Source organism: Mercenaria mercenaria, chromosome 17, assembly GCF_021730395.1.
Source record: "Mercenaria mercenaria strain notata chromosome 17, MADL_Memer_1, whole genome shotgun sequence".
In the NCBI taxonomy this organism is placed as follows: Eukaryota; Metazoa; Mollusca; class Bivalvia; order Venerida; family Veneridae; genus Mercenaria; species Mercenaria mercenaria.
Genome location: NC_069377.1, coordinates 1593200 through 1617791, shown reverse-complemented (window position 1 = coordinate 1617791; position 24592 = coordinate 1593200). Strand labels below are relative to the sequence as shown.

The 24592-nt window shown below is 34.3% G+C and overlaps 1 protein-coding gene across 11 annotated transcripts in view; it reads right to left on the bottom strand.

Moving 5' to 3' along the window:
* Window positions 1-705: 705 nt before the first annotated feature.
* LOC123536806 (rho family-interacting cell polarization regulator 2-like) overlaps window positions 706-24592 on the bottom strand; it is a 107064-nt gene continuing 83177 nt past the window's right edge. For 9 of the 11 annotated variants that reach the window (XM_053528706.1, XM_053528705.1, XM_053528701.1 and 6 more), the window contains 18 exons: window positions 21762-21785; window positions 19700-19753; window positions 18973-19021; window positions 18314-18472; window positions 17831-18000; window positions 17088-17233; window positions 16065-16173; window positions 14880-15413; window positions 13776-13894; window positions 10472-10685; window positions 8841-8970; window positions 8068-8226; window positions 7422-7571; window positions 6682-6831; window positions 5969-6099; window positions 5208-5301; window positions 2269-2966; window positions 706-2103 (listed from right to left, as the gene is read on the bottom strand). In XM_053528706.1, coding sequence (XP_053384681.1) covers window positions 2890-2966; window positions 5208-5301; window positions 5969-6099; window positions 6682-6831; window positions 7422-7571; window positions 8068-8226; window positions 8841-8970; window positions 10472-10685; window positions 13776-13894; window positions 14880-15413; window positions 16065-16173; window positions 17088-17233; window positions 17831-18000; window positions 18314-18472; window positions 18973-19021; window positions 19700-19753; window positions 21762-21785 — 2469 coding nt within the window. In that variant the 3' untranslated portion in view covers window positions 706-2103; window positions 2269-2889. The remainder of the gene's footprint in view (window positions 2104-2268; window positions 2967-5207; window positions 5302-5968; window positions 6100-6681; window positions 6832-7421; window positions 7572-8067; window positions 8227-8840; window positions 8971-10471; window positions 10686-13775; window positions 13895-14879; window positions 15414-16064; window positions 16174-17087; window positions 17234-17830; window positions 18001-18313; window positions 18473-18972; window positions 19022-19699; window positions 19754-21761; window positions 21786-24592) is intronic. The other 2 variants (XM_053528699.1, XM_053528698.1) reach the window with 2 other exon arrangements.

Genomic DNA, 24592 nt, shown 5'->3' with positions numbered 1-24592 from the left:
TACAAAAGACATAACTCTTTTTTTAGTAATGAACACTAAATTCTACAATGATATATTTTGTGTCTGAACAGTAACTGGGTGTCCTTTTTATAAGAATTTATTTTGTGTCCCTATTTTTATTTTTACAATTTTTCATTTTGTGTCCTTTTTATAACATTTTGTGTCCTTTTTATGATATTAATTCATTTTGTGTCCTTTTTATGATATTAATTTATTTTGTGTTCTTTTTATGATAATTTATTTTGTGTCCATTCTTGTAAAATTACTCTCTAATGGCAAAATTGTTACCTAGTCAAATTTTCAAACAAGTAGGATTCCTTGTCTTCAAAGTCATGTTTCTTATACTTACAAAATATATTTCTTTCTAAATATAAAGAAATGTAGCATAGCTCATATCTATTGATTGCTAACTTATAAATTAAAACCATTTATTTTATGTGATATCATTTTTATATTAGATACATTCATATTTATACATGATCATATAAAAGCATTTATAAAGTTTGTAACAATAACCACTTTCTAATTAAAGTCAAAGTGCTGTTTGGTTTTTCAGTAAACTGGTTGGACAACAAAACATGTTTTCACATATCACACAAGTCAAAATGTTCCTTGAAAGACCAAAAATTTGATAAGCATTAAAAGTCAACAGAGCTTCAATTAAATGTCCAGCACACTCTACTGTTTAAAACATACCATCTACCAAGCTACCAGCTTATGTACCAAACAGTAAGGCGAACACAGATGCCACAGAACACGTAAATGCAACAGCTCTACTTATTCTTTTAAGAGCTAAGCTAAAAATGGTGTCAATTCTTTTTTTTCAACTTCAATGTAGACAGTTATTTATACTAATTAACTTCCAGCACATAACACATATGTCAACTTACTGACAACATAATTTACAAAAACTTCATAGAACCAACAAAAACTGTTAAACATATACTTTTTTGCATGGATGAAGGCATGAACTGAAAATCAGTTAATAGCACCGTGAATAAAAGACTAGTAATAAGTTAGTAGATAGTTTAGAACACAATTCCTAATGAAATAATTTGCTAAATGGTAGATGATAAGAGGGTATCATTTTTTTTTTCAGTGTAAGATCGAAACATCTTTTAAAGAGTGGACATCACTTGAAAAATTTTCCGAGTGAGGTAGCCGAGAGTGAATACATAAGATCTGCTTGAATGAGAGACAGATATTTTGATGTCACATGGGAAACAAACCAATCTTCTTTTGCTGACTTTAACCCTTAGCCTAAACACAAAAATGAATGATCTGAATTTTTTTTTTAACGCTTTAAATCATTTATACCAATTATGAAAAAGGTATGTATGCAAATTGAAAACCTTATTTCTTCTATATTGTATCAACGTCTTCAAAATACGTTTCTGTCATTTTATCCCTCGTTCTATAAATAGAATATGTGAAAACCATTTGAGAGAGAAGTATATTACCAAGTACAAACTGAACCAGCAAACTAAAAGTGACTATTTTTTTTATATTTTATCAACATACCAAGCAGACAGCAAAGCAAGCTGAAAATGTATCATTTGGAACTGCAAACATTTAGAACACCTGAATCAAGCAATTTAATCAGGGCAAACTTTCATACCAGTCTATATAAATACAATTTTCTAAATACAGTCAAACTTCTATAGCTCGAACTCGACGGGACCGGCAAAATTTGTTCGAGTGATCGGTTGTTTGAGTTATCGAACAAAATTCATTATACAGGAATTTTTCCTGGACCTGACAACAAGTTCGTAAGAAGGGTAGTGTACAAATTATCCAAGTTCGAATTAACGAAGTTTGACTGTAGTAGCCAAAAAAACCACAGTGTAAATATTTAAATGACAGAAAAAGGACAAGTATAAATCAGTCCTTTCAACATTACTGGTATTAATACAACTGTTTTCTCCGAATTATCTGCAAAAATGATGAATACTGTGCAAATATGCCAAATATATACAGAAACGTCTTTCAATAAAAGCACACACATCTGCGAGACAAACTTGCGTAGCTAACGGTAGTTGCATTGCAATCTAGAAATTGAACAAGATTAAATAAATCTGTATCATTGATTTGTATTCACTAAACCTCTCTTTTTAATGTATTTTCACTAAATCTCTCTTTTTAATGTATTTTCACTAAACCTCTCTTTTTAATGTATTTTCACTAAACCTCTTTTAATGTATTTTCACTAAACCTCTCTTCTTAATGTATTTTCACTAAACCTCTCTTTTTAATGTATTTTCACTAAACCTCTCTTTTTAATGTATTATGACTTTTTCTTCAATAGTGTATCATTACACAACGTCTTATCAAACAATTCTAATGCATACAGAAGGAAATATTTTCTGCTTGAAGTTTATAAACTTTACTTACAGATAATTCAATAAATGCTAATATAATTTATTTTGATTTTAACATGACATAGGAACACTCTTAAAAGTAAAAAAAACATCTTTTTAACGCTGGAACAAGTCCAAGGCATTATGGCATAAGGATTGATCTGCAAGTTCATTTCGATCATCAACATCGAATTATCTGAAAAATTTATGTTTACATCCATTACAATCACGACTTTGAATACATTCTTTCCACATTTTTGTTGTTCGAAACTTTATTTTCATTTCAGAAATGATATTTGTACAACTAGAGTGCACCGAAGTAGGCACCCGATGTTCTCATCACATTCATTTAGAATCCAATATATCAGTTTCCTAACTGATGGCAATCTATTCAACAGGCACATCTTGTGCTATGACATCACTTTTCTTCAGTGATGACATGCTATTTATAGTAACATCTTCTGCCATGAGCAATGATGCATCCTGGGAATGATAATCAGGAATTCTGGGTAGGTTGTCATGGAAACCTGCTTCACTTGTGCACCTGTAACCCCTGGAAACCGTGTTTCGATAGTTGTGCATCCTCGAAAGCTTTTCTACCTTCATCTCCTGGAGAGCAAACAAATAAAGGAAATTAAGTTCACTTCAAAGTATACTATTCATGACTATTTAACACGAAACTTGAAAATTTAATAAGAAAAAATCAACCAAACAAGAGGGCCAAGATGGCCCTAGGTCGCTCACCTGAAAAACACACCATAACAGTGTAAACATGTGTGACCTAGTGATTTCATCGAAAAATATATTCTGACCAATTATCATTAAAAATGGAGCAAAAACCTTGAGTATAAACAAGTATTTTCTTTGATTTGACCTAGTGACCTAGTTTTTGACCCAAGACAATAATATTCGAACTTGACCTAGATTTCATCAAGGCTATCATTCTGACCAAATTTCATGAAGATCAATTGAAAAATACAGCCTCTATCGCATACACAATGTTTTTTTTTATTTGACCTAGTGACCTAGTTTTTGATCCTAGACAACCCATATTCGAACTTGACCTAGATTTCATCAAGGCAACCATTCTGACTAAATTTCATGAAAATCCAGTGTAAAATGCAGCCCCTATTGCATACACAAGGTTTTGCCTTGATTTGACCTAGTGACCTAGTTTTTGAATCCAGATGACCAATACTCGAACTTGACCTAGATTTCATCAAGGCAATCATTCTGACAAAATTTCATGAAGATCAGTTGAAAAATACAGCTTCTATCACATACCCGAGGTTTTTCTTTGATTTAACCTAGTGACCTACTTTTTGACCCCAGATGAAACATAATCAAACTCAACCTAGATTTCATCAAGGCAATCATTCTGACCAAATTGTATGAAGATCAATTGAAAAATACAGCCTCTATCACATACACAAAGTTTTCCTTTGATTTGACCTAGTGACCTACTTCTTGACCCAAGATAACCCGTATTCGAATTTGATCTAGATTTCATCAAGACAATCATTCTGACTTAATTTCATGAAGATCAATTGAAAAATAATGCCTGTATCGCATACACAAAGTTTTTATTTGATTTGACCTAATGACCTACTTTTTGACCCGAGATGACCCATATTTGAACTCGGCCTAGATTTCATCAAGGCAATCATTCTGACCAATATTCATGAAGATCAATTGAAAAATACAGCCTCTATCGCATACACAAGGTTTTTCTTTGATTTGACCTAGTGACCTAGTTTTTGACCCCCAGATGACCCATTTTCGAACTCGGCCTAGATTTCATTAAGGTTATCATTCTGACCAATAATCATGAAGATTAATTGAAAAATACAGCCTCTATCGCATACACAAGGTTTTTCTTTGATTTGACCTAGTGACCTAGTTTTTGACCCGAAATGACCCATTTTCGAACTCGGCCTAGATTTCATCAAGCTTATCATTCTGACCAATATTCATGAAGATTAATTGAAAAATACAGCCTCTATCGCATACACAAGGATTTTCTTTGATTTGACCTAGTGACCTAGTTTTTGACCCAAGATGACCCATTTTCGAACTCGGCCTAGATTTCACGAAAGTTATCATTCTAACTAATATTCATGAAGATTAATTGAAAAGCACAGCCTCTATCGCATACACAAGGTTTTTCTTTGATTTGACCTAGTTTTTGAGCCCAATGACCCAATTTCGAACTTGGCCTAGATTTCATCAAGGTAATCATTCTGACCAAAATTCATGAAGATCAATTGAAAAATACAGCCTCTATCGCATACACAAGGTTTTTCTTTGATTTGACCTAGTGACCTAGTTTTTGACCCCAGATGACCCATTTTCAAACTCAGCCTAGATTTCATCAAGGTTATCATTCTGACCAAATTTCATGAAGATCAGTTGAAAAATACAGCCTCTATCGCATACACAAGCTAAATGTTGACAGACGACAGACAGACAGACGACAGACTCCGGACATAGAGTGATCAGAAAAACTCACCTGAGCAAAAAAACATTGATATACATTTATTATAGCGGCAGTCATTCTAATATGACAAATGTTTATTTTTAACAAAATATGCTGACAGTGATGTCAGGTCTTCCTACAAATAAGAGACCAAGAAACAGTGTTACCATATTAGACATTCTATTTTACATAAGACATTAGAATCCATTATGCTATATTAAAGGATGCATGTTTTTATTGATTTAAACAATCCAAATCAAGTTATACATTCTGCTATATAAAGTTACAAGAGCATATATATTTGTACTACTATTTCAGGAGGAGTGTAGCCTTTTTCCTTTTAAAAAAAACAACAATAAAGAAGGAAGATTCACCAAGTTTAAGGAGAGCATCTTTAGCACACTTCTGTACCATAGGTGAGGAATCTGACTGCCATAGGTACACCAACTGATCTATACTCTCGGTCGCCTAAAAACATTTAAAATTATAGAAAGATGAAATTTTCCTAAATTATGAGACAGTGAATTCCAAATAAATTAATCTATCTCACATTGCTTGTCTAGCACCAGTCAAGAACTTCCTTATTTTACTATATATTTATTGTTTGACTACACTGGTTGCACATTATCAAATGCAAAAACTTGACAAAAACTTTTTTGAATGAAATCTCAACCTCGGATCCGCAACACATGGGCAGGGAAGATTCATTGTTTCTAAGGTAAAGTTAACATAATAGTTTTATCAGAGGCCCCACATTCAGAAAGTACCTACTGAGGGAACACACCAGCAGTCCCTGAACTGGTGATATAGTTTTTCTTATTTAGCTAGACAAGAAATGAGATTTACCTCTAGAATGGTAAGAGCAGCAAAGGCTATGAGTAGCAAATTGACACCACCCAACCAGAGGCCCATAAATAAGGGATCAGACCAGCTGTCCCTTGACTAGTGATATAGTTTTTCTTATTTAGCTAGACAAGAAATGAGATTTACCTCTAGAATGGTAAGAGCAGCAAAGGCTATGAGTAGCAAATTGACACCACCCAACCAGGGGCCCACAAATGAGGGATCAGACCAGCTGTCCCTTGACTAGTGATACAGTTTTTCTTAATTTAGCTAGACAAGAAAAGAGATTTACCTCTAGAATGGTAAGTGCAGCACAGGCTCCACTTCGTATCTCAGGTGTTCTATCCTCCAGGCCCTCTACAAATGTTATAAGAGCTTTCTCTCTGTCATCCTTCTTCTTCTGGATCAAATTCAAATATGACACTGAAATACAAGGTAAAATATGACATTTAAACACAAGTCAAATATGACACTGAAACACAAGTTCAAATATGACACCGAGTCGAATATGACACTGAAACACAAGTTCAAATATGACACTGAAACTCAAGTTGAAATATGACACTGAAACACCAGGTCAAATATGACACTTAAAATATAAAGTCAAGATCATGCATCAAGAGTTATTTCTAAGTTTGATAAACATTCCTGTGTTGTGCTCACATCAATTCTTAACAGAATTTTAGCCAGTTTCAGAGTTTCTTGTCTATCCTAATTTGTTCTCCTTGAACAGCATCTTTCCTACATGAATCTGAGGTGGAAAAAGCCCACTGATTTCCACTTTACTTTGATTCCCATTAAGAAATTGGATAATCTAATACTCACTTACCATTGTACAATGAAAGCCCTCCAAACTGAACAGCTTCCACACCAGACATAAATTTCCATTTAGATGGATTTTCAATCTCCAGTCATTACAGAATGCAGGGAAACATGAATTTTCATTATGAACTGTCTTTCCAAAAAAGTATTCAAGAGGTTTTTCATGGATTTAGCAAAACTTACATGTACATTGTTCCACTTCTCTGTCCATGGTAACGAGCAACATTCCAATGACCTTGAGGCAAGGTGATGAGGGCAAGGTGTCACGTAATGTAAGAATGGCTTTTATCACAATGTCTGGATTACCGCTGGTCAGCTTTTCTACTAATTTCACTGAAAAAAATAATGAAAATTGTATTTTTATCTATTTGCAAAAAGGTACTGTAAAATCATTACTCCTTGCAGATTTTGTGGTAGTCAAACCCAGAATAGCCAAACCAAATTCTCATTTATTGTATGTTCAAACACGGAAATCTATAAATTTGTATCCTACAATAAATGTATAATAAATGTTTTTGAACTTATTTGAGCCATGCCATGGGAAAACCAACATAGTGGCTTTTCGACCAGCATGGATCCAGACCAGCCTGCACATCCGCACAGTCTGGTCAGGATCCATGCTGTTCGCTAACAGTTTCTCTAATTCCAATAGGCTTTGAAAGTGAACAGCATGGATCCTGACCAGACTGCGTGGATGTGCAGGCTGGTCTGGATCCATGCTGGTCGCAAAGCCACTATGTTGGTTTTCTCATGGGAAGGCTCATTTGCCGTTAAAAATTCTGAATCATAAGTTGGCACAACAGCTTTGCAATAAAACAGATGACGACTGAATAAAGACAAGAAATTGTACCTTTAGATATTTTTGTTTCTTATTACAAATTCTTCATGAACACCTAAATATTTTAAAGTTATTTTCCACTCACTTTCTTGCGCCACATCCTCTAAATATTTAAGTCCTCCTTCTTCATTAAAGTACAACATAAACTGATGTAACGTCAACACAAACCAACTCCGACCTCTCTCTGCTTCGTAATCCGGAATATCCAGTACACGTGTAATCACATGTTGACATACTGCAAAATGGTGCATAAATTATTCAATATATAGAGCTTTGCTTTACTAATTTAAAATTTATAGTTCAGAACTGATTGTGTAGGTCTCTATGCTAGGTTTTAGCAGACTGACTGCAGTACAGTGCCCTTTTTGACATATTTCACAGCCAGAAAACTATCAATTTGGCACAGCCAGGTTTCAGGTGATTATTATACAAACATTTTCTTTATCAACAAATTCTAACCTTCTAACAATGTCCTCAAAACAAGCCAAATGCTGAGTTAGGCTGACAAAAATTGCCACAATCAATGTGTATGCAAATGATTTGACAGCACTGTGAAAACGTTCGCAACTTTTAGCATTATATTCAAAATCAGCAAAGTAATTGAATTACAATTTCTTAATGGCCAAAACTCAGTAAGGTTGGTTTTTGGTATAATTTTGGTCAGGCTATTTTTTAAACGATTAATCCAAATGGGAATTTTGACTCATTTCCAAACATTAGTTATCACTAACCTTTCACTGGGTCAATCATATGCCTTTCAGCTATCACAGAAGAATATTTTTGTTCCAACATGTTGAGTAGTCTATCTGGGTGTATATATAGTGTGTTTTGGTCAGTACATTTTACCCAGAATTCTCTCAGCGACTTATCCTCACATATACCAGACATCACTGAAATGACAGACGACATGAAATGTGTTATTTGTTTGTTTTGGGGTTTACCGCCGTTTTTCAGCACTATTTCATTTAAGTAATGGCGGGCAGTAAGCCTAACCAGTGTTCCTGGATTCTGTACCAGTACAAAACTGTTCTCCGCAGATAAATGCCAACTTCCCAACTTGAATCAGTGGTGGGAGACCAATGATTTAAGACACAATGACTTTTATCAAATCGTCATGGAGAACATACGGACATGAAATGTGTTAGTTTATCACATACCTAATGTCTCAAAACTAGCGACAATCTGCCTTTTATTGTTCTATATACTTATTCATATAGCTTGATTGTAATGAAAACTTATACTAATAATAAAGCTTATCTGAATAAATCCCTAGCCCGCTTCCTGATGAAACTAGCACTGATGTCATACATGAAGCCACGAGTATGACCCTTGTGGGGCTCAAACCCACGACCAAGGTTTAGCACTTAACCACTAGACCAATGCTCCCATTTTCATAAAAACTTTTCTGCCAAAGACTAGTAGATGTAATTTTTTTATATTTGACTTTCAAACTGTCTAGTAACTGTATAGTTCTAAATCTTTACAAGAACTAGAAGAGACTTACCAGAATGCAAATCTACATGTGGTCCTGCCTTTGCCAGTTTTAACAAACTTTCAACTATCGTACACTGTTTCTGCAACTTATCCAGTGCATAAATCTCCCGACATTTCAATGGTCCAAAAGCACCAAGATTCTGAAAGAGCAAAAGAAAAAATCAACATTAGAATATTCTGAAGGTGAAAATATTAACCCTTACCATGCTGGACACGACTGATTCTGCCTTTGCGACCAGTGCAGTCAAGATCAGCCTGCACATCTGTGTGATCATGATCTGCACTGGTCGCCATTCAGTCAGCATCTTATGGTATGCACCCCTTTTAATAGTTAATGGTACTGTCCAAATTGAAAGATGGCCAGGTTCATGATAGAAATTTAGCAGGGTAGGGGTTAAACATTTCTAAGAACAATATCAATAATATGATCCATCAAAATATACACACTATTTCTAAACATATTGCTTGATCAACTGAAATATTTAGAACAAAAATTAAAAGTTACAAAGCAACTGTTTGAACTTCTTGCAAACATATAATTTGTTGTTGTTGTTTTTTTCTTTTCTTGTTTGGGTTTAACGTTGCACTGACACAATATAGGTCATATGGCGACTTTCCAGCTTTCATGATGGAGGAAGACCCCAGGTGCCCTTCCCAGCATTATTTCATCACGAGCGGGCACCTGGGTAGAACCACTGACCTTCTGTAAGCCAGCTGAATCAGCGAGCGCAACTGATTTGAAGTCAACAACCTAAACCACTCGAATACCGTAGATACCCATGTATAATGCGCACCCGTGTATAATGCGCACCCCCGATTTTGGCCCAAAATCCTGGGAAAAAAATATTTTTGGTCAATTTTGAGGCGGATGGAAAACGAAAGTAGAGTTTAAAAAACATCGACACCGGTAATAAATTTTATTTCCGCAGCGGAGAGCAGCATAGGTCTCGCAGTACTATCGATTTTTGTTTTCTCAAAAATAAAACCAGTAAAATATTGTTTTATTTGTTGTTTTACCTTTTTAATTAACTATTGTTTTTACCTTTTTAATTAACTATTTTGAATAAATAAACAGCAGCTGATTCAATATTTCGGAATGGTATCTTTCAAAATGACACGAGCTTCTCAATTCAAACCAATAACAAAAGGTGTGATAGTGTTTTTGTCACGATCAAATAGCCAGTAATTACCGGCAATTAACGTGTCACCTCCTGTCAATTATGTTGTTCACAGTTTGATCTCGGTTAAAGATAATTCTCGATCTTTAATTAGTATCATAATTTTTTTGATTTATTATCATTTCTTTCATCAAAATACTTTTAAATTTTTATGAAATTAATTTTGTTTAAAAGAAAAAATTAACCATTTGATCTTTTACGGAACGTAATGGCAATCTTAGATTTTAGCGGTGACAGTAAGTGCGGGGAGTAGTTTCCCTTTACCAAAATGGCGAACATCGGTAACAAACTTGTTTTGAAGTTGGAAAATTGTCTATACCTGTGTATTATGCGCACCCACGATTTGGGGGTGGTCCCGGGGGTAAAAAAACTGCACATTATACATGGGTATCTACGGTAACACATAACATACACATAAACGCATAATACAATTGCATTTAAATTCAAACTGAACAGAGCTTACCTCTAGCAGACGTTCACAATAAGTTAGATGGTACATGAGGCATTGATCAACCTCTTCATTCCCCGTGGATGGCGGCACTGGGCTTGAACCTAGGCTCGATCCTAGCTGTGTATCCTCACTAAGCCGCTGAGCCAGGCTCTCGATGCCGGAGTCTCCTGTCTTGGCCGTTGACTCTGGGCTGCATAACATATCGTCAAAACTAGGCTTCACATTGCTGTAGGGGATATAGTGGGTGTGTTGTCATGGTTATATAAGGGGGTCATATAAAATACTATAATAGCAGAAGGTTCTAGGGTAATACAAGGGTTGGTCCAGAAGTAATGTCACCATGTCCATTGTGCATTATTACAGAATTATAAAAAATATTGTATATTAAGATGTACATGTTATACAATTATTATAACACAGACAAATTTAATATTATTTTCTTTCATGAACAGAAAAAATACCAAACAAAGACAGTCACCAATTGACATCAAAATAATGTATATTATCAAACGAAATTACAATGATGCATAAACATGTCTTTCAGAACTTAATAGTGAAAAATGATGTGGAATGCTTGCAGGTTTCAGTTTGCCATGTAGCGTTTACGCTTATTATTCCTAAGTGACAAAAAAAATAAACATCTGACATCAATAATGTCAAAGATCTGTGACTATGACCATTGCCATGCTTTCTGTAAATATCTCCATAAAGACAGGAAAAATTTTCATGGTATTTTCAGAACATATTGCAAATAAAGTATATGGGTAGGAATTTTTTGTTGTTTTCTTTTGTAACACATGTTTCTATGGCTCTAATGAAAAATACTTCTGGATCAACCTTCATACAAGGAATACAAGCGCATGAAATAATCAAGATTGTTTGTTTCCCTGACAGCATGTCTGAAACTTGCAAAAAGTACACTAAAGTAGTTCCATTTTCATAATCAAAATGCTCAAGATCGACTCAGATGTCAATTTAAACAATACTAGGTAATAACAATCCCATATATACGTACAGGCTCTTTTTATCCAACAAAATATCAATGTGCACTATTTCTCAAGTATTAAGGTTTCAAATTAAATTTTGCCCAGAAATAGAAGAAGGTCTAGTCGGTAACCTAAAACAACCTTGATTTATATATACATGAAGATTATGAGAGAGAGACTACACTATGCATAAAACTGCAGACTGGGCCATTTTCATTTTGCAATTTCACAGAAAATAGTTTTTGCAAAGTTAAGAATTCATAGTATAGATCTGGTATGAAAATTCACAAATATTAGGAATTTAGGTAATAATAATCTATACACTAATATACGAAAATAAAACCACCACAAATATTATCTGTTCTGCAGCATAGCAGAATACAATAATGTACAAAACAAAGAAGCAAGGTGAAAATGACACAGTTATTACATCCTTAAAGTAATGAGCATGTAACATCTTTAATATAATTAAATTTATTACATGTACATTTATTTTATGAATGATAAAACTCTCAGGTTATAAATAACCAATGTTAAATAACAAAATTAATATTAAGTTACACCCAGTATTGTCAACAAAATATGACAACATCAAGGCAAATATGTTGACCTGCTAACATTACTGGTTGGGAACCATTTTCCGGACACATTTTCATATTTCGGCTCCATTATTCCCTAAAAAAGATATTTGACACAAATGAAGCCCATACTGCACATACTTCAGCTCCTTCCACATCCGATGTTGTAATCAGCATCGCGCTGTGACGTAAAATATGGGTTCCACGGGGCCTCAAATGGGGTCACTAAAATGAGCTATTTTTCCCGTCAGGTAAACCAGTTTCCGGACAAATATTTTGACGGTGTTTTGTTGTTAATTTGATATCAAAATAAGTAATTAAACTATTTCTACACATTTCTTTATCATTCAACTCTTCAAAATTACACATGAAACATAACCCGACTTTCAATAGCAGCTATGAAAGCAAACCGAGGTTGACTATAAAAAACTCGAATTTCGTCTTATACGAATTCTTGCTAATTCCAATAGATATAGAATAAAATTAGTGCAAAAATCGACAGCCATGCATCTTACGTAACTTTTAGCGTGAAATTAAAAGTAGAACATGTTATCAGCAGACAATCATTATGTAGTTTGAATATTCCTTCCCCACTTGATACCTCGGCATGTGTGAACTACTGCGCATGCGCAATGCTATCTTCATGCCCCGTTAAGACAGAAAGTTGTTTTGTAAACGCAGGTGAGTTATCATCAAAAACCCAAACATTACATAGCCTTATAAAATAGTGGTTTGTTGTAGACATAAAGACTAAACATCTAAATGATCTAGAGGAAACAATTCCATGAATAACAACGAAATAAAGCGAATATTACACGTGTCCGGAAACTGGTCCTGTCCGGAAAATGGTTCCCAACCAGTACTGATATCACTATCATCAAAAATATTCACATATCACTGGACTGTCTCCAACAGATAAACTGGTTCTCGCAAACTGAAAACTTTACAAAATTTTCAAGAAGAAAAATTACAAAGCTTGAAATGAACCAGTCTTGTGAATAATTTTTTTAAGCTACAGAACTGCTACAATAAGAACAACAGATAGACTGGTTCTCTATAAACTGAAAACTTTAGCTTGAAATGAACCAGTCTAATTGTTTTTAAGCTACAGAACTGCTACAATGAGAACAGTTCATCATTATAATGCTATTACATATTCTAAACAAAAACTGTATCATTTTCCTAGCTTGTACATAGCTTCAGAATACATTGTATATTATAGAAAAGACCCTACTTATGAAAATGTATCCTTAAGTGAAATCAAATTTTTCCAGCTGCACTGTTTCAATGCACAAAGAACAGTTTTGTTTCTATTTATGCATGTACACCAGTGGTGTGCAGATTAATCATGGCATGGAACAATCACTTAAATATTCCATGATGTAATATTGATAATGATTTTTGACATTCTAAACAATGCCCTCAAAATTAACTAAATCAACTAAGACTTCCACTTACATTTTAAGGAGACTGTAAAATGAATGGGGACAATTTCTGGTCACTGTGTTTAAAATAACTGAAATTGATGTCATCTTGGCCAAAACTAAGAAAATGTTTTTCATCATGATCAATCAAAGATCAGGCTCTTCTTGTATCAATAAATAAGGGAACTTTGGCTGGTTCCCAGCACTTGATGTACATCATACTTTACAAGCTGAGGTTTGAACTATTGACCTCCTATCTCTCCGGGACATTTATATGGTAAAAACATAAATTTGACTTTTCTTAAATAAGTTACTAAAGAATACTTACTCAGTCGGTGACTTTGGTTCCTCGAAAGCTTCTTCTGTGTCGAGGAAATCGAAAGCTTCTAGCGCACTCTCTATAGATACACTGATACTGGAAGACCGTGAACTACTGCGAAACTGTTTCTGTAATAGAAACACACTAATGACTGAATAGCAAACAGTACATATCCGTGCAAGCTAATCTTGGTCTGCACTGGAATCTTGTAGGTCTGCACTGGTCGCAAAGGCAGAATCACTTGCCGCCAGCAGGCTAAAGGTTAATAACATAAGGCTTGCAAAAGTATTAACTTCAAATTTAACTTTAATTGGATAATATAGATCAGATTATTTTTGCCTGGCCAAAATTTCATGAAACTTAAAATCAAGTCAATTAACACACTAATCTAATTTTGTGTTGGAATTAGAAGTAATCAAAATTCAAGCTTTTTCAAGGATTCATTTTTTGCAAAATTAGCAAAAATGCTAAACTGGTGACAAAATTCTATCAGTAAATATTTCAGTAGTTAGCACTAACATATTTTCCAATTAAGGAAAACGAAAGCAACACAATCATGCTGTAAGTTTTTTTAAATGATGCACAAGACATAAATGTTCTTTGTTGTAATTTCTATAGGTATACTGTAGCATTCTGACAGTTAACTTTAGAAAGTCTAGGATATATTACTGATACAAAGTGGATTTGTGTAAACTGAATGATTTGTGTAAACTTAACAATTTGTGCAAACACAAGGATTTGTGTAAACTCAATGACAGATGCACTTGGTAACTACTTTTAGTCTCACAGTTAATAAATGAATAAATAGACTTAATTGGATTCCTTAGAAATAGCAAGTTAAAATTTACTGTAGAACAATATAGTGATAGAAAGATATCAATCTGTGTAAATGCTAGTAACAGAAGCTTAAGTATATATTTTTATCACTGCATTGTTCTACAGTAAATTTTAACTTGCTGTTTCTAAGGAATCCAATTAAGTCTATTTATTCATACCTGTGAGACTAAAAGCAGCTAACAATATTTTCCCAACATAATACAGAGCAAGAATTTTTTTCAACTGTGTCAGATTTGGGAGACAAAACAATCTGAGGAGTAAGAAAAGATAACTTACCCTGATTAACTTTTGTGCAAATTTGATTAAATCCTCAAGTTTCTGTAACTCCGTATACTGGCCGTGGTAGTCTTCTAATGAGGAAGTCAGTGTGTGTAACACGTCCTCAATATTTAACACAGAATGTTCCTCCTCATCTTTCCCGCTCGTAACAGCGTGCGGCGAAACACTCGGGAAATGTAAATGTCCCAACACTGAGGGTAAAGTGTTTGAGAATGCACTATTTTGAGTAGGTGGGTGGGGTAATTGTTTATCAGAGTCATTTTCTCCAAAGGCTTGTAGAGCCGGACTAGAGTGAAAACCAGCCTGACTATGGTGGTTCGTTTGTGAATACAGAGGACCAGCCTGCCTATATGCGTCAGGCAGGTGTTCACTAAGACGCGCGCTAACGTGCGGGCTGTCAAGTCCATGATATGATGTAACATGATTCACATGAGGAGATGGCGGGTTTGAACGCAGAATAAAATTGTCGTCCTTCGTTTGTTGTATAGTGAGTGGATTTGAATGTCGTCTGTCTCCACCTGCATCTTCATCCTAAAACGTTAATAAAACTTACAGTCTGGTATATGAATATCTTTACTGTAAGCTGAAAAAATATTTTGTCTTTTTTTGTTTTGGGTTTAACACAATTTTTCAAAAGTATTTCAATTAAGTAACGGCAGGCAGTTGGCCTTACCAGTATTCTTTGATTCTGTACCAATACAAACCTGTTCTCTGCAAGTAACTGCCAACTTCCCAACATGAATCAGAGGTGGAGGATGATTGATTTCAATGTCTTTTATCAAATCGTCACGGAGAACATATGCCCCAAGTTCCAACAATGTACATTTTATTAACAGCCATTACAGTTTCATTACACTACCTACTCAATGTATTTTTGAATACTGTGAAATCATTAATATTCATGGGGGACTAATTTTCGTGGGTTATGGGGTTGAGTCAATCCAAGAAATTTAATTCGAACGAACAAGTAAACTCCCTATTCATTTTATGTTTAAAATATGAAATCCACAAATTTATACCCCCATGAAATTGCCGTTTTGACCAAAACCACAAAATTTCATGCCCACGAAATTAAATGATTTTACAGTATTACCCATTTATGAACACGCCTACACTTTCTTGGAATGGCCACTTTGAATCCAAACACAGAACTGATTAGCATAACAAACAATATATACGTACATATTGCCCGTTGAGCGCTATTACTGACACTGGTCGTCTGCGTGGTGTACCTTGTGACTTTTGTGGAGTCTCCAAGAATGCAAAGCTTTCGTCTACTCCATCTAGTGGACTGCAAGAAGTAGAAATAAATTATATTTTATTCTAACATGACCAGCAAATAACCTATATACCGGTACACATAGGAGAAAATCAGTAAACAGTTATTTTGCAATAATCCATGCGCGTGCAAAGTAGTGACGTCATCCTCTATGTATAGAATGATCCAGGTGTGTAGCACAAAGTGTAGTTCATGTCGTAAAAAGTAGTTACCATTATTTCTAACACTGTTGATATTAGTATGTCTTATTAGAATCAAAATAACAAGTTCCCAAGTGTGATTTATCGTAGAATAACCAGAGTTTTTCATTCTTACGCGAAACAATGTATCACTCAGGCCTATGGTCTTCGTGATATATTCTTACGCATAAGAAATCAAAACACGGGTTATTCTACGATAAACCACGCTTGGGAACTTATCATTTCTTAAATAAATTTAATTACAGAAATGTTTCAGATTTCAATCGTCATTTTGATTAAACAAATGCATCAGTCTATAAAATCATATCACTATGAACAAACAAAATTCACATTTAAAATCATTTGAAATGTACAAATTTACATCCCCAACAAGTAACTTTTTTTCACACCAGATACTGTAACCCTAGAAAAATTAGCGAACACTATTTCACGTTTTTATGACACGGGCGATTTAGTGGCTACAAAGATTCGCAGAAATGCAAAATAAGTGAAAACTTAATGGCTTAAGCACGCGACAAACATTACAGGTAAGACTACAAACCAGAGCGAAACCATTTCTAGGTTTACAGCAGGTTAAATACTTGTATGTGATGACTATATTTAGTTTGAACAAACCTTTCATATTAATACATTTTGGGAAGACATAATTTACAAAGTGAGTCTGGAATTCAGACATTTATTGTCTTTAAAATCATATATCATCAATATAAAAGACAGATAACTTACTTCCAGGTAATGACTATACTAAGTTTGAGCGATCCGTTCACATTGATACTGACAGTCATCAGTTGAGGATTTGCTGAAAACAAGTCCTTCGTTTCACAACTCTTCTGACCCAGTAATACCGACTTGAAGGCTCGAACTTCCAAACCCTGAAAGAAACATTGGAAAGCTTGTCTTCTGACACAGCAAAATCATCACTACTGTTACAACTGAAGCTATCATTCAACACAGATCAATCATTAGAATTTTCAAATGATGTGATTTCTGAACTTGAAATTTTAACAATTTTTTTACAAACTTTCATTTTATTTTATTAAAATGCAAATAATTTTCATTTCTTTATAAACAGGTAGAACTGAGTAACAATAACGTCTATGTTTTTCTCTTCAGCAGTGTGCTGCACATTCTTTATACCATTTCTTTATCACTGTCTGATCTAACAAACACATTGAACTCTAGGTCATATGGCACCTTTCCTGATTTTGCTGGTGGAAAAACCCAGGTGTCCCTCAGGGTATTATTTCAGGCATGAGCGGGCACCCAGGTAGAACCACAAACATTCTGTAATCCAGCTGTACTGCTTGCAAACAAGAAAGAATTCCTCACCCCAAGTCAGGTTTCCAAACTACACCATTTAAGGTCATGACCTTTGGCGTGGACCCTTCCCTTTTGTATCAAAGTGTGAACAAACACATATACAACATCTATAATTTGGCTTAAAGTGCTTTTTCAAGCAGATTAATTACCTTAATATTAAATATATCTCCGACAACTGCTTTGAAGTTGAATTCTGGAACATCCCATTTCTGGTTCCCAGTCTTTTCTATTCTACCTTTGGTTTTCCATTTCTGGGTACCATGTCTGACTGTGACCTCAAAGACATCACCGGGACACAGTCTAGCAAATCCTGCCATACCTATCAGTGAAAAAAAAGACAGTTAAATGATGATTACAAAAATGAAAAATTTTCTAAGCCATATATTTCAAACTTTTCTTAAGTATTGCAAAGATTCTCAAATTTGTGTTACTGAACAGAAAGTAAAAAGGTTTAATATAATTGTACCCAAAAAAAGGAGAAAACTTTTAAACTAAAATACTGGTAACTTCAGTCAAGTTATCTAAAATATGATATAAACTGAAACAACTTTATTACACAGAAGACATACAACATAAGTAAACGATATTCAACCTAAAATTTCTATAAATTACCCAACATTCTGTAAACTTACCTTTTAATTTACAATTAAACGTTCCCATCATGGCCTCTAACTGGGCCTCTATGTTACACATCGTCTGTGTACATTCTTTGTACCCATACTTCACATTGGACAGTGAGTGACTCTGGTTCCCGGGTGATGTTACATATGCTCTATGCATTGTTCTCACTCCTGCAAAAATATCACAATGTTACAAATTTTACTACGTCAGATGCGTAAGTAGACTATTCAGGTATTCATCTTATAGTCATATGCTTATAGTAATGGTGCTTTAAGAGAAGATACCGTATTTTTTAACCCTTACCCTGCTGAATTTCTGTAATGAACTTGTCCACCTTTCAATTTGGACAGTACCGTTAAATGTCAAAAGGGATCTTACGAAAAAGATACTGACTGAATGGTGAATAGTGCAGATCATGACCAGACTGCATGGATCTGCAGGCTGATCATGATCTACACTGCTCGCTGAGGCAGAATCAATTGTGTCCAGCGTGATAAAGGTTAATACCGCTGATGATTTGCAGTCTGAAGACAATGAATCAGGAAGTATTCTGCTCAAGTAAGAATCAATCATGTACACAAAATTTAATGACCTTTTCGAACTTAAGAAAATTTTCTTGACAAAAGTGCTAAAACAAAACCATTCCTTCAGTCAAGAATGTTTACATTACCTTCTCGTAGTTGTTGTTGCAGCAGGTAAAACTCATGAAGTTCATCCAACTAAAAATACATAAAGAAAGTTTATCAATTGTGTGTTCTGCTTAGCCAGAACTTAAGATATCTTAATTTTCAATAATATCGGAATGAAAGTCAGTTAACCAATACAGTATTCCACAATTCTATACCAGTACTGAATCGTTCTCCACAAGTAACTGACACTTTCCAAACAAATATCATTTGGACCAAAAAACTGCCACAGTGAAAATGTGCCTACCCCTAGGACTGAACCTGCAACCTCTTGATATAGTCAGGTGCTGTACCTAATGAACCAACTGGTATCACTGACTGGCTAGTACCACAGAATCAACCTTTACCCTGCTAAATTTTCAAAATGGACTGGTCCATCATTCAATTTGGTCAGTACCACTTGTTTATCAAAGGGAAGTTCATTGAAAATTTACAGACTGAATAGCGAACAGTGTAGACCATGATCAACCTGCACGGACATCTGGGCTGATCTTGGTCTGCACTGGTTGCAATGGCAGAATCACTTGGCAGCTTAGTAAAATGGTGCGAAGCAATATTTCGTAAGTATTGACACATTATGTACACATGACTAATAGATATGTTATGTATATTACTGTATATTTTATGTATAAATGAGCTGATGTACATATGTAGTATTTTACTTGCTCTTTGCATCATAGGAAAATAAAAAGAACATAATTTATACTTTACCTTGGCAAGATGAAACTCTAATCTTTTCAGGTATCTTTCTGCTGACTTTATTTGCTGAAATATAAACAGAAGTCCAAGATATTTTTTGTACAAAAACAGGGCTGTACCTGGATGAAACTTTTAGTACAATTTTCATCTAAGATTTCTGATTTCTGTCCTATCTGGTGACAACTATTACTGGAAACTGTTGTAATATATACTGTGAAATCATTGTGGGAAAGAAATTTCATAGTTTTGGTCAAAACTGACATTTTGTGAGGCTATGAACTTTTCAACATAAAATAAAAGGGAATTTTATTTGTTTGTTGCGACTAAATTTCATGAACTGACTTAACCACAAAAATAAATCTCCCATTATTATAACTGATTTCACAGTATATCGCAAAATAGTTTATTATCACCAGAAAAAGGGTCTTAAAAACTATTAACATTCTCCTTCAATTAATGTATGACAAGGGAGCAATTGTCTTCCTTTTAAATGGCAGTTACCTCCCTGCTTTATCTATTTTATTTACAATTCCAATTTTATCAAATGCATTGGCTGATCTAAAAAGCAACTGCAGAGGGAAATCTAATTTTGCTTTTTACCCAAGAAATTGTGTAAATGTATTTCTGATAAAAGACAGGCCCTGCCAAATGTTAGGAAAACTCATATCTCAAGTCTATCAAGAAATGCTAGCAAAATCAATTTCTGTATTTGTATTGAATGTATTGGCATAACATGCTGGCTGTAGCTTGTAGCATTATAGCATTATATCTTCCCTACTCCTCAATCAAGCTGAAGTCACTTCAACATCAAAGCCAGACATAACCACTTATTGAGGATTACAAAGGCTGTTCTTATACTAAGAAATTATTTCATTTTGCAAGCAGAAAATGTTTGTTTTTTGAGCCAAAATTCATGGGAACTTGAACTGGATCATTAATTTTCAAGTTTTTGATTCCATTAAAATTTTATGCAATTTTGTTGGGATTTAATATCACCACAAAATCCATAAAAATTAGTCCCCCATCCAAAATACTTATCTCATAATTTTACATTTACAAAAATGTATTTTCCTGCTAGTACGACTACTCCACCACAATCAGAAGAGAAAACAGACCTCTATTTGAAATTACTGACATAAAGTTTTGATCAGCTTTAATACTGCATGTTTCAAACCAACAAAACCATTTAAATGACTTAAATTGGTATCATTTTCATCACTTATAACATGATTTTCTTCTATTATATGACGCAGCAATACTGAATAACTATAAGTACATTGTATCGCATCATTAAGACAAATAATTTGTCTCGAAACTGCGTCATGATCGCTAATTTTTCCGCTGCAGAATTAACTGCTGTTTTGTGATAAATTTCTTGATCCATATTGATCAAGTCTGATATTGATCCTTTTAAACTTCTATATTTTGCAAATAATCAACACACCATCACAAAGACATAAAGAAATAGCACATTTTGCGCTGAAGTGATGCAGTATTTGCATAAAGCTTAAAACTATGACTAGATTTATGGACAATTTCTAAAACTCCCATCACCTATCTGTTACATATTACCCTCTAGTGATGCTACTCATTACGAATTACAAATTTTCTATAAAACATTAAATTATGAATACATAAGATAATCCTAGAATTTTTTGCTCATGTAGAAAAATATTTTATTATTCATACATTGACTTACTCTGCTTTGTAATTGTCTAAAAATACCATGACAACACCTAGATCTAGGTTTTACCTAAGGTTTCCAGTTCATTATGAAAATCCACTCTAAATTATTTAACATAAAATAGGCATGCAGATTAACTAACCACAAAATGGCAAAATTTAAGGAATACAGAAACCCTTCTCTTAATATTCTCTAAACTTAAAAATAAATTGTTTTAAAAATTAGTTTCCTAAGGTGAACTAAACGAAATAACAGTGCTTCCCAGTTACGTGAAAAACAGAATGTCACCATTGAGCAAAACTAAATCTCTAATACCAATCATAATAATCATGCACCAACAAAATCAATGTTAGAAATGAACTGAACTGAACTGAATCACATCTATTTTACCTTGTCTGCCTCATGAAGTCTTCCCTGTAAAAATGTTACATTTTGTTTTCATCTGCTATACTATGTATCTTTTACTAAAATAGCTTAGCTCATAGAAATTATAAACAAGAGGGCCATGAAGGCCCTGTATCACTCACCTGACCTATTGACCTAAAGATCATCAAGATAGTTTCATTAAGACATGGTCATAAATGTGGCCTCTAAAGTGTGGACTAGCTTTTCCTTTGATTTGACCCAGTGACCTAGTTTTGGACCCCACATGACCCAGATTCAAACTTGACCTAAGATCATCAAGATTAGTATTCTGACTAAGTTTCATGTAGTTTCAGTCATAAATGTGGCCTCTAGAGTGTTAACAATCTTTTCCTTTGATTTGACCTGGTTACCTAGTTTTTGACCCCATCTGACCCAGATTTGATCTTGACCTACAGTTCATGAAGATCAATATTCTGACCAAGTTTCATTAAGATATGGTCATAAATGTGGCCTCTAGAGTGTTAACTAGCTTTTCCTTTGATTTGACCTTGTGACCTAGCTTTGGACCTTACATGACCAAGCTTCAAACTGGCCTTTAAGATCATCATGAGTGACATTCTGACCAAGATTCATGAAAATACATTTATAAATGTGGCCTCTACAGTGTTTTTACTTTGATTTGACCTGGTGACCTAGTTTTTGACCCCAGTTGACCCAAAATCCAAAAATCCAAAAAATCCAACTTGTCCAAGATTTTATAGTGGGTAACATTTTGACCAAGTTTCATTAAGATTGGGCCAAAATTGTGACCTCTAGAGTGTTAACAAGCTTTTCGTTTGATTTGACCTGGTGACCTAGTTTTTGACCCCAGATGACCCAATATGGAACTCGTCCAAGTTTACTGAGGGTAACATTCTGATCAAGTTTCATTAAGATTGGGCCAAAATTGTGACCTCTAGAGTGTTAACAGTCAAATTGTTGACGACGACGAACAGACGACGACGGACACAGGGTGATCACAAAAGCTAATAAAACTAAATCAGTGGACCAGTCTAAAACTGTAACATTCCCATCGGTCAATTTCAAAATTATGCTTCTAATCAACCAATCAGATGCTGTACTTTTAAGACTGGCTTCAAAACTCAGTTTTCCAACCTTGACCTTGTTTTGAGCCGTTTCTTAGTGATGATAAACAACTTTCTGGACCATTATGTACAATTATGAGTTTTCTTTAACTTCTGTAAGTGTGGGTGTATACCATCTGTCTAGACAACAAAATTTACAGTAATAACACAGCATGTTTTTTGGGTTTTTTTTCAAACAAAATTGTTATTTATTTCCTATTCAGAATGACAGAAATTTTGTTTAATCATCTGAAGTCATTCCTCCACAATGTTTAAGAAATTGTTCAATGAAAAGATTATTAAATTGTGAAAAACATGATTATCAAAGAAACTCTATATGGTTCAGTAGCTGATTTAGACTAGCTCCTAGACTATGATATATCATTTGTTTAATTTCTGTTGTTTTTTTTTAATTGTGAATGTAGCCTGTTTATATCCTATGTCCAATATCAAATATATAGTATTACAATCAGTTTCCCCTGAGAAAATCTGTAAAATAGACTGGCATTTGTCACTATTACAATCATAGAATAAAAGAAAAATTACAAATTCTTTAATATCAGTCTAGTGGCTTGTCTATAGCTGATTCAGCATAAAGTTGATTTATAATAACTCAAGACAATTTATTACACCTAAATACTTTGCAATAAATTTCATAAAACATACAGTCTGTCAGACTTAACTACAAGCGACAATAAAACTTCAATTTTGCTCCCAAATATGCCCAAGATGATTTTTTGTGCACCCAAACAGATAAACAGAATATAAGATTTTTTAAGAATTTACGACATCATATTTTACAAGATCAATGAGTTGGCTTGCATCTATTGTAATTATCTATGTTTAATTCCCATTTTCCCCTTGATTGTGAGCAGGCAGACATGTCAAATTGCTAGATAATATATGAGCCGTGCCATGAGAAAACCAACATAGTGGGTATGCGACCAGCATGGATCCAGACCAGCCTGCGCATCCGCGCAGTCTGGTCAGGCTCCATGCTGTTCGCTTTTAAAGCCTATTGGAATTGGAGAAACTATTAGCGAACAGCATGGATCCTGACCAGACTGCGCGGATGCGCAGACTGGTCTGGATCCATGCTGGTCGCATACCCATAATGTTGGTTTTCCCATGGCACGGCTCATATACATATCATTATGAGCATAAACTTTACAAATAATACATATTATCAGTTAAATAAGAGTTTTTATCTGCAACTAAAATATTTCAAAATGATTACAAAAAATTTTTGATGATTAGAATGTCCTATTACTAGTTCAGCCACTCACAATTTTCTATTGTTTTTCTCAATAGTTTTTCTATTGTTTTTCCCCATCAGTACTTCATCTTTAAGTAGGCACTGCAATCATATTCAAACTGCTGGATTTCACATGATAATTGTTTTCCATGAATTTGACCTAGCAAATCAAAATTCATGGAATAAAAATTTTCAACTTCTGGAATTGATAAAAACTAGATGTGTGTACATAGGACAATATTGTGACCCTGCTCCTGCCACTGTATACATATTTTTGACAAAGTCAAGGGCCATAACTCTGGTCTGCCTGTGTGAATCACAATTAAAACACTATGTGCACTCCACATGCTTAAAAACAATACTGTAAGGTTTGATGACTTTTGATGAAATACTTTTTAGAATATGCATGATACAAATTCGAACATTCGAACAGATGGACTTATGGACAAGAACAAATCTAAGTGTACATTTTGCGG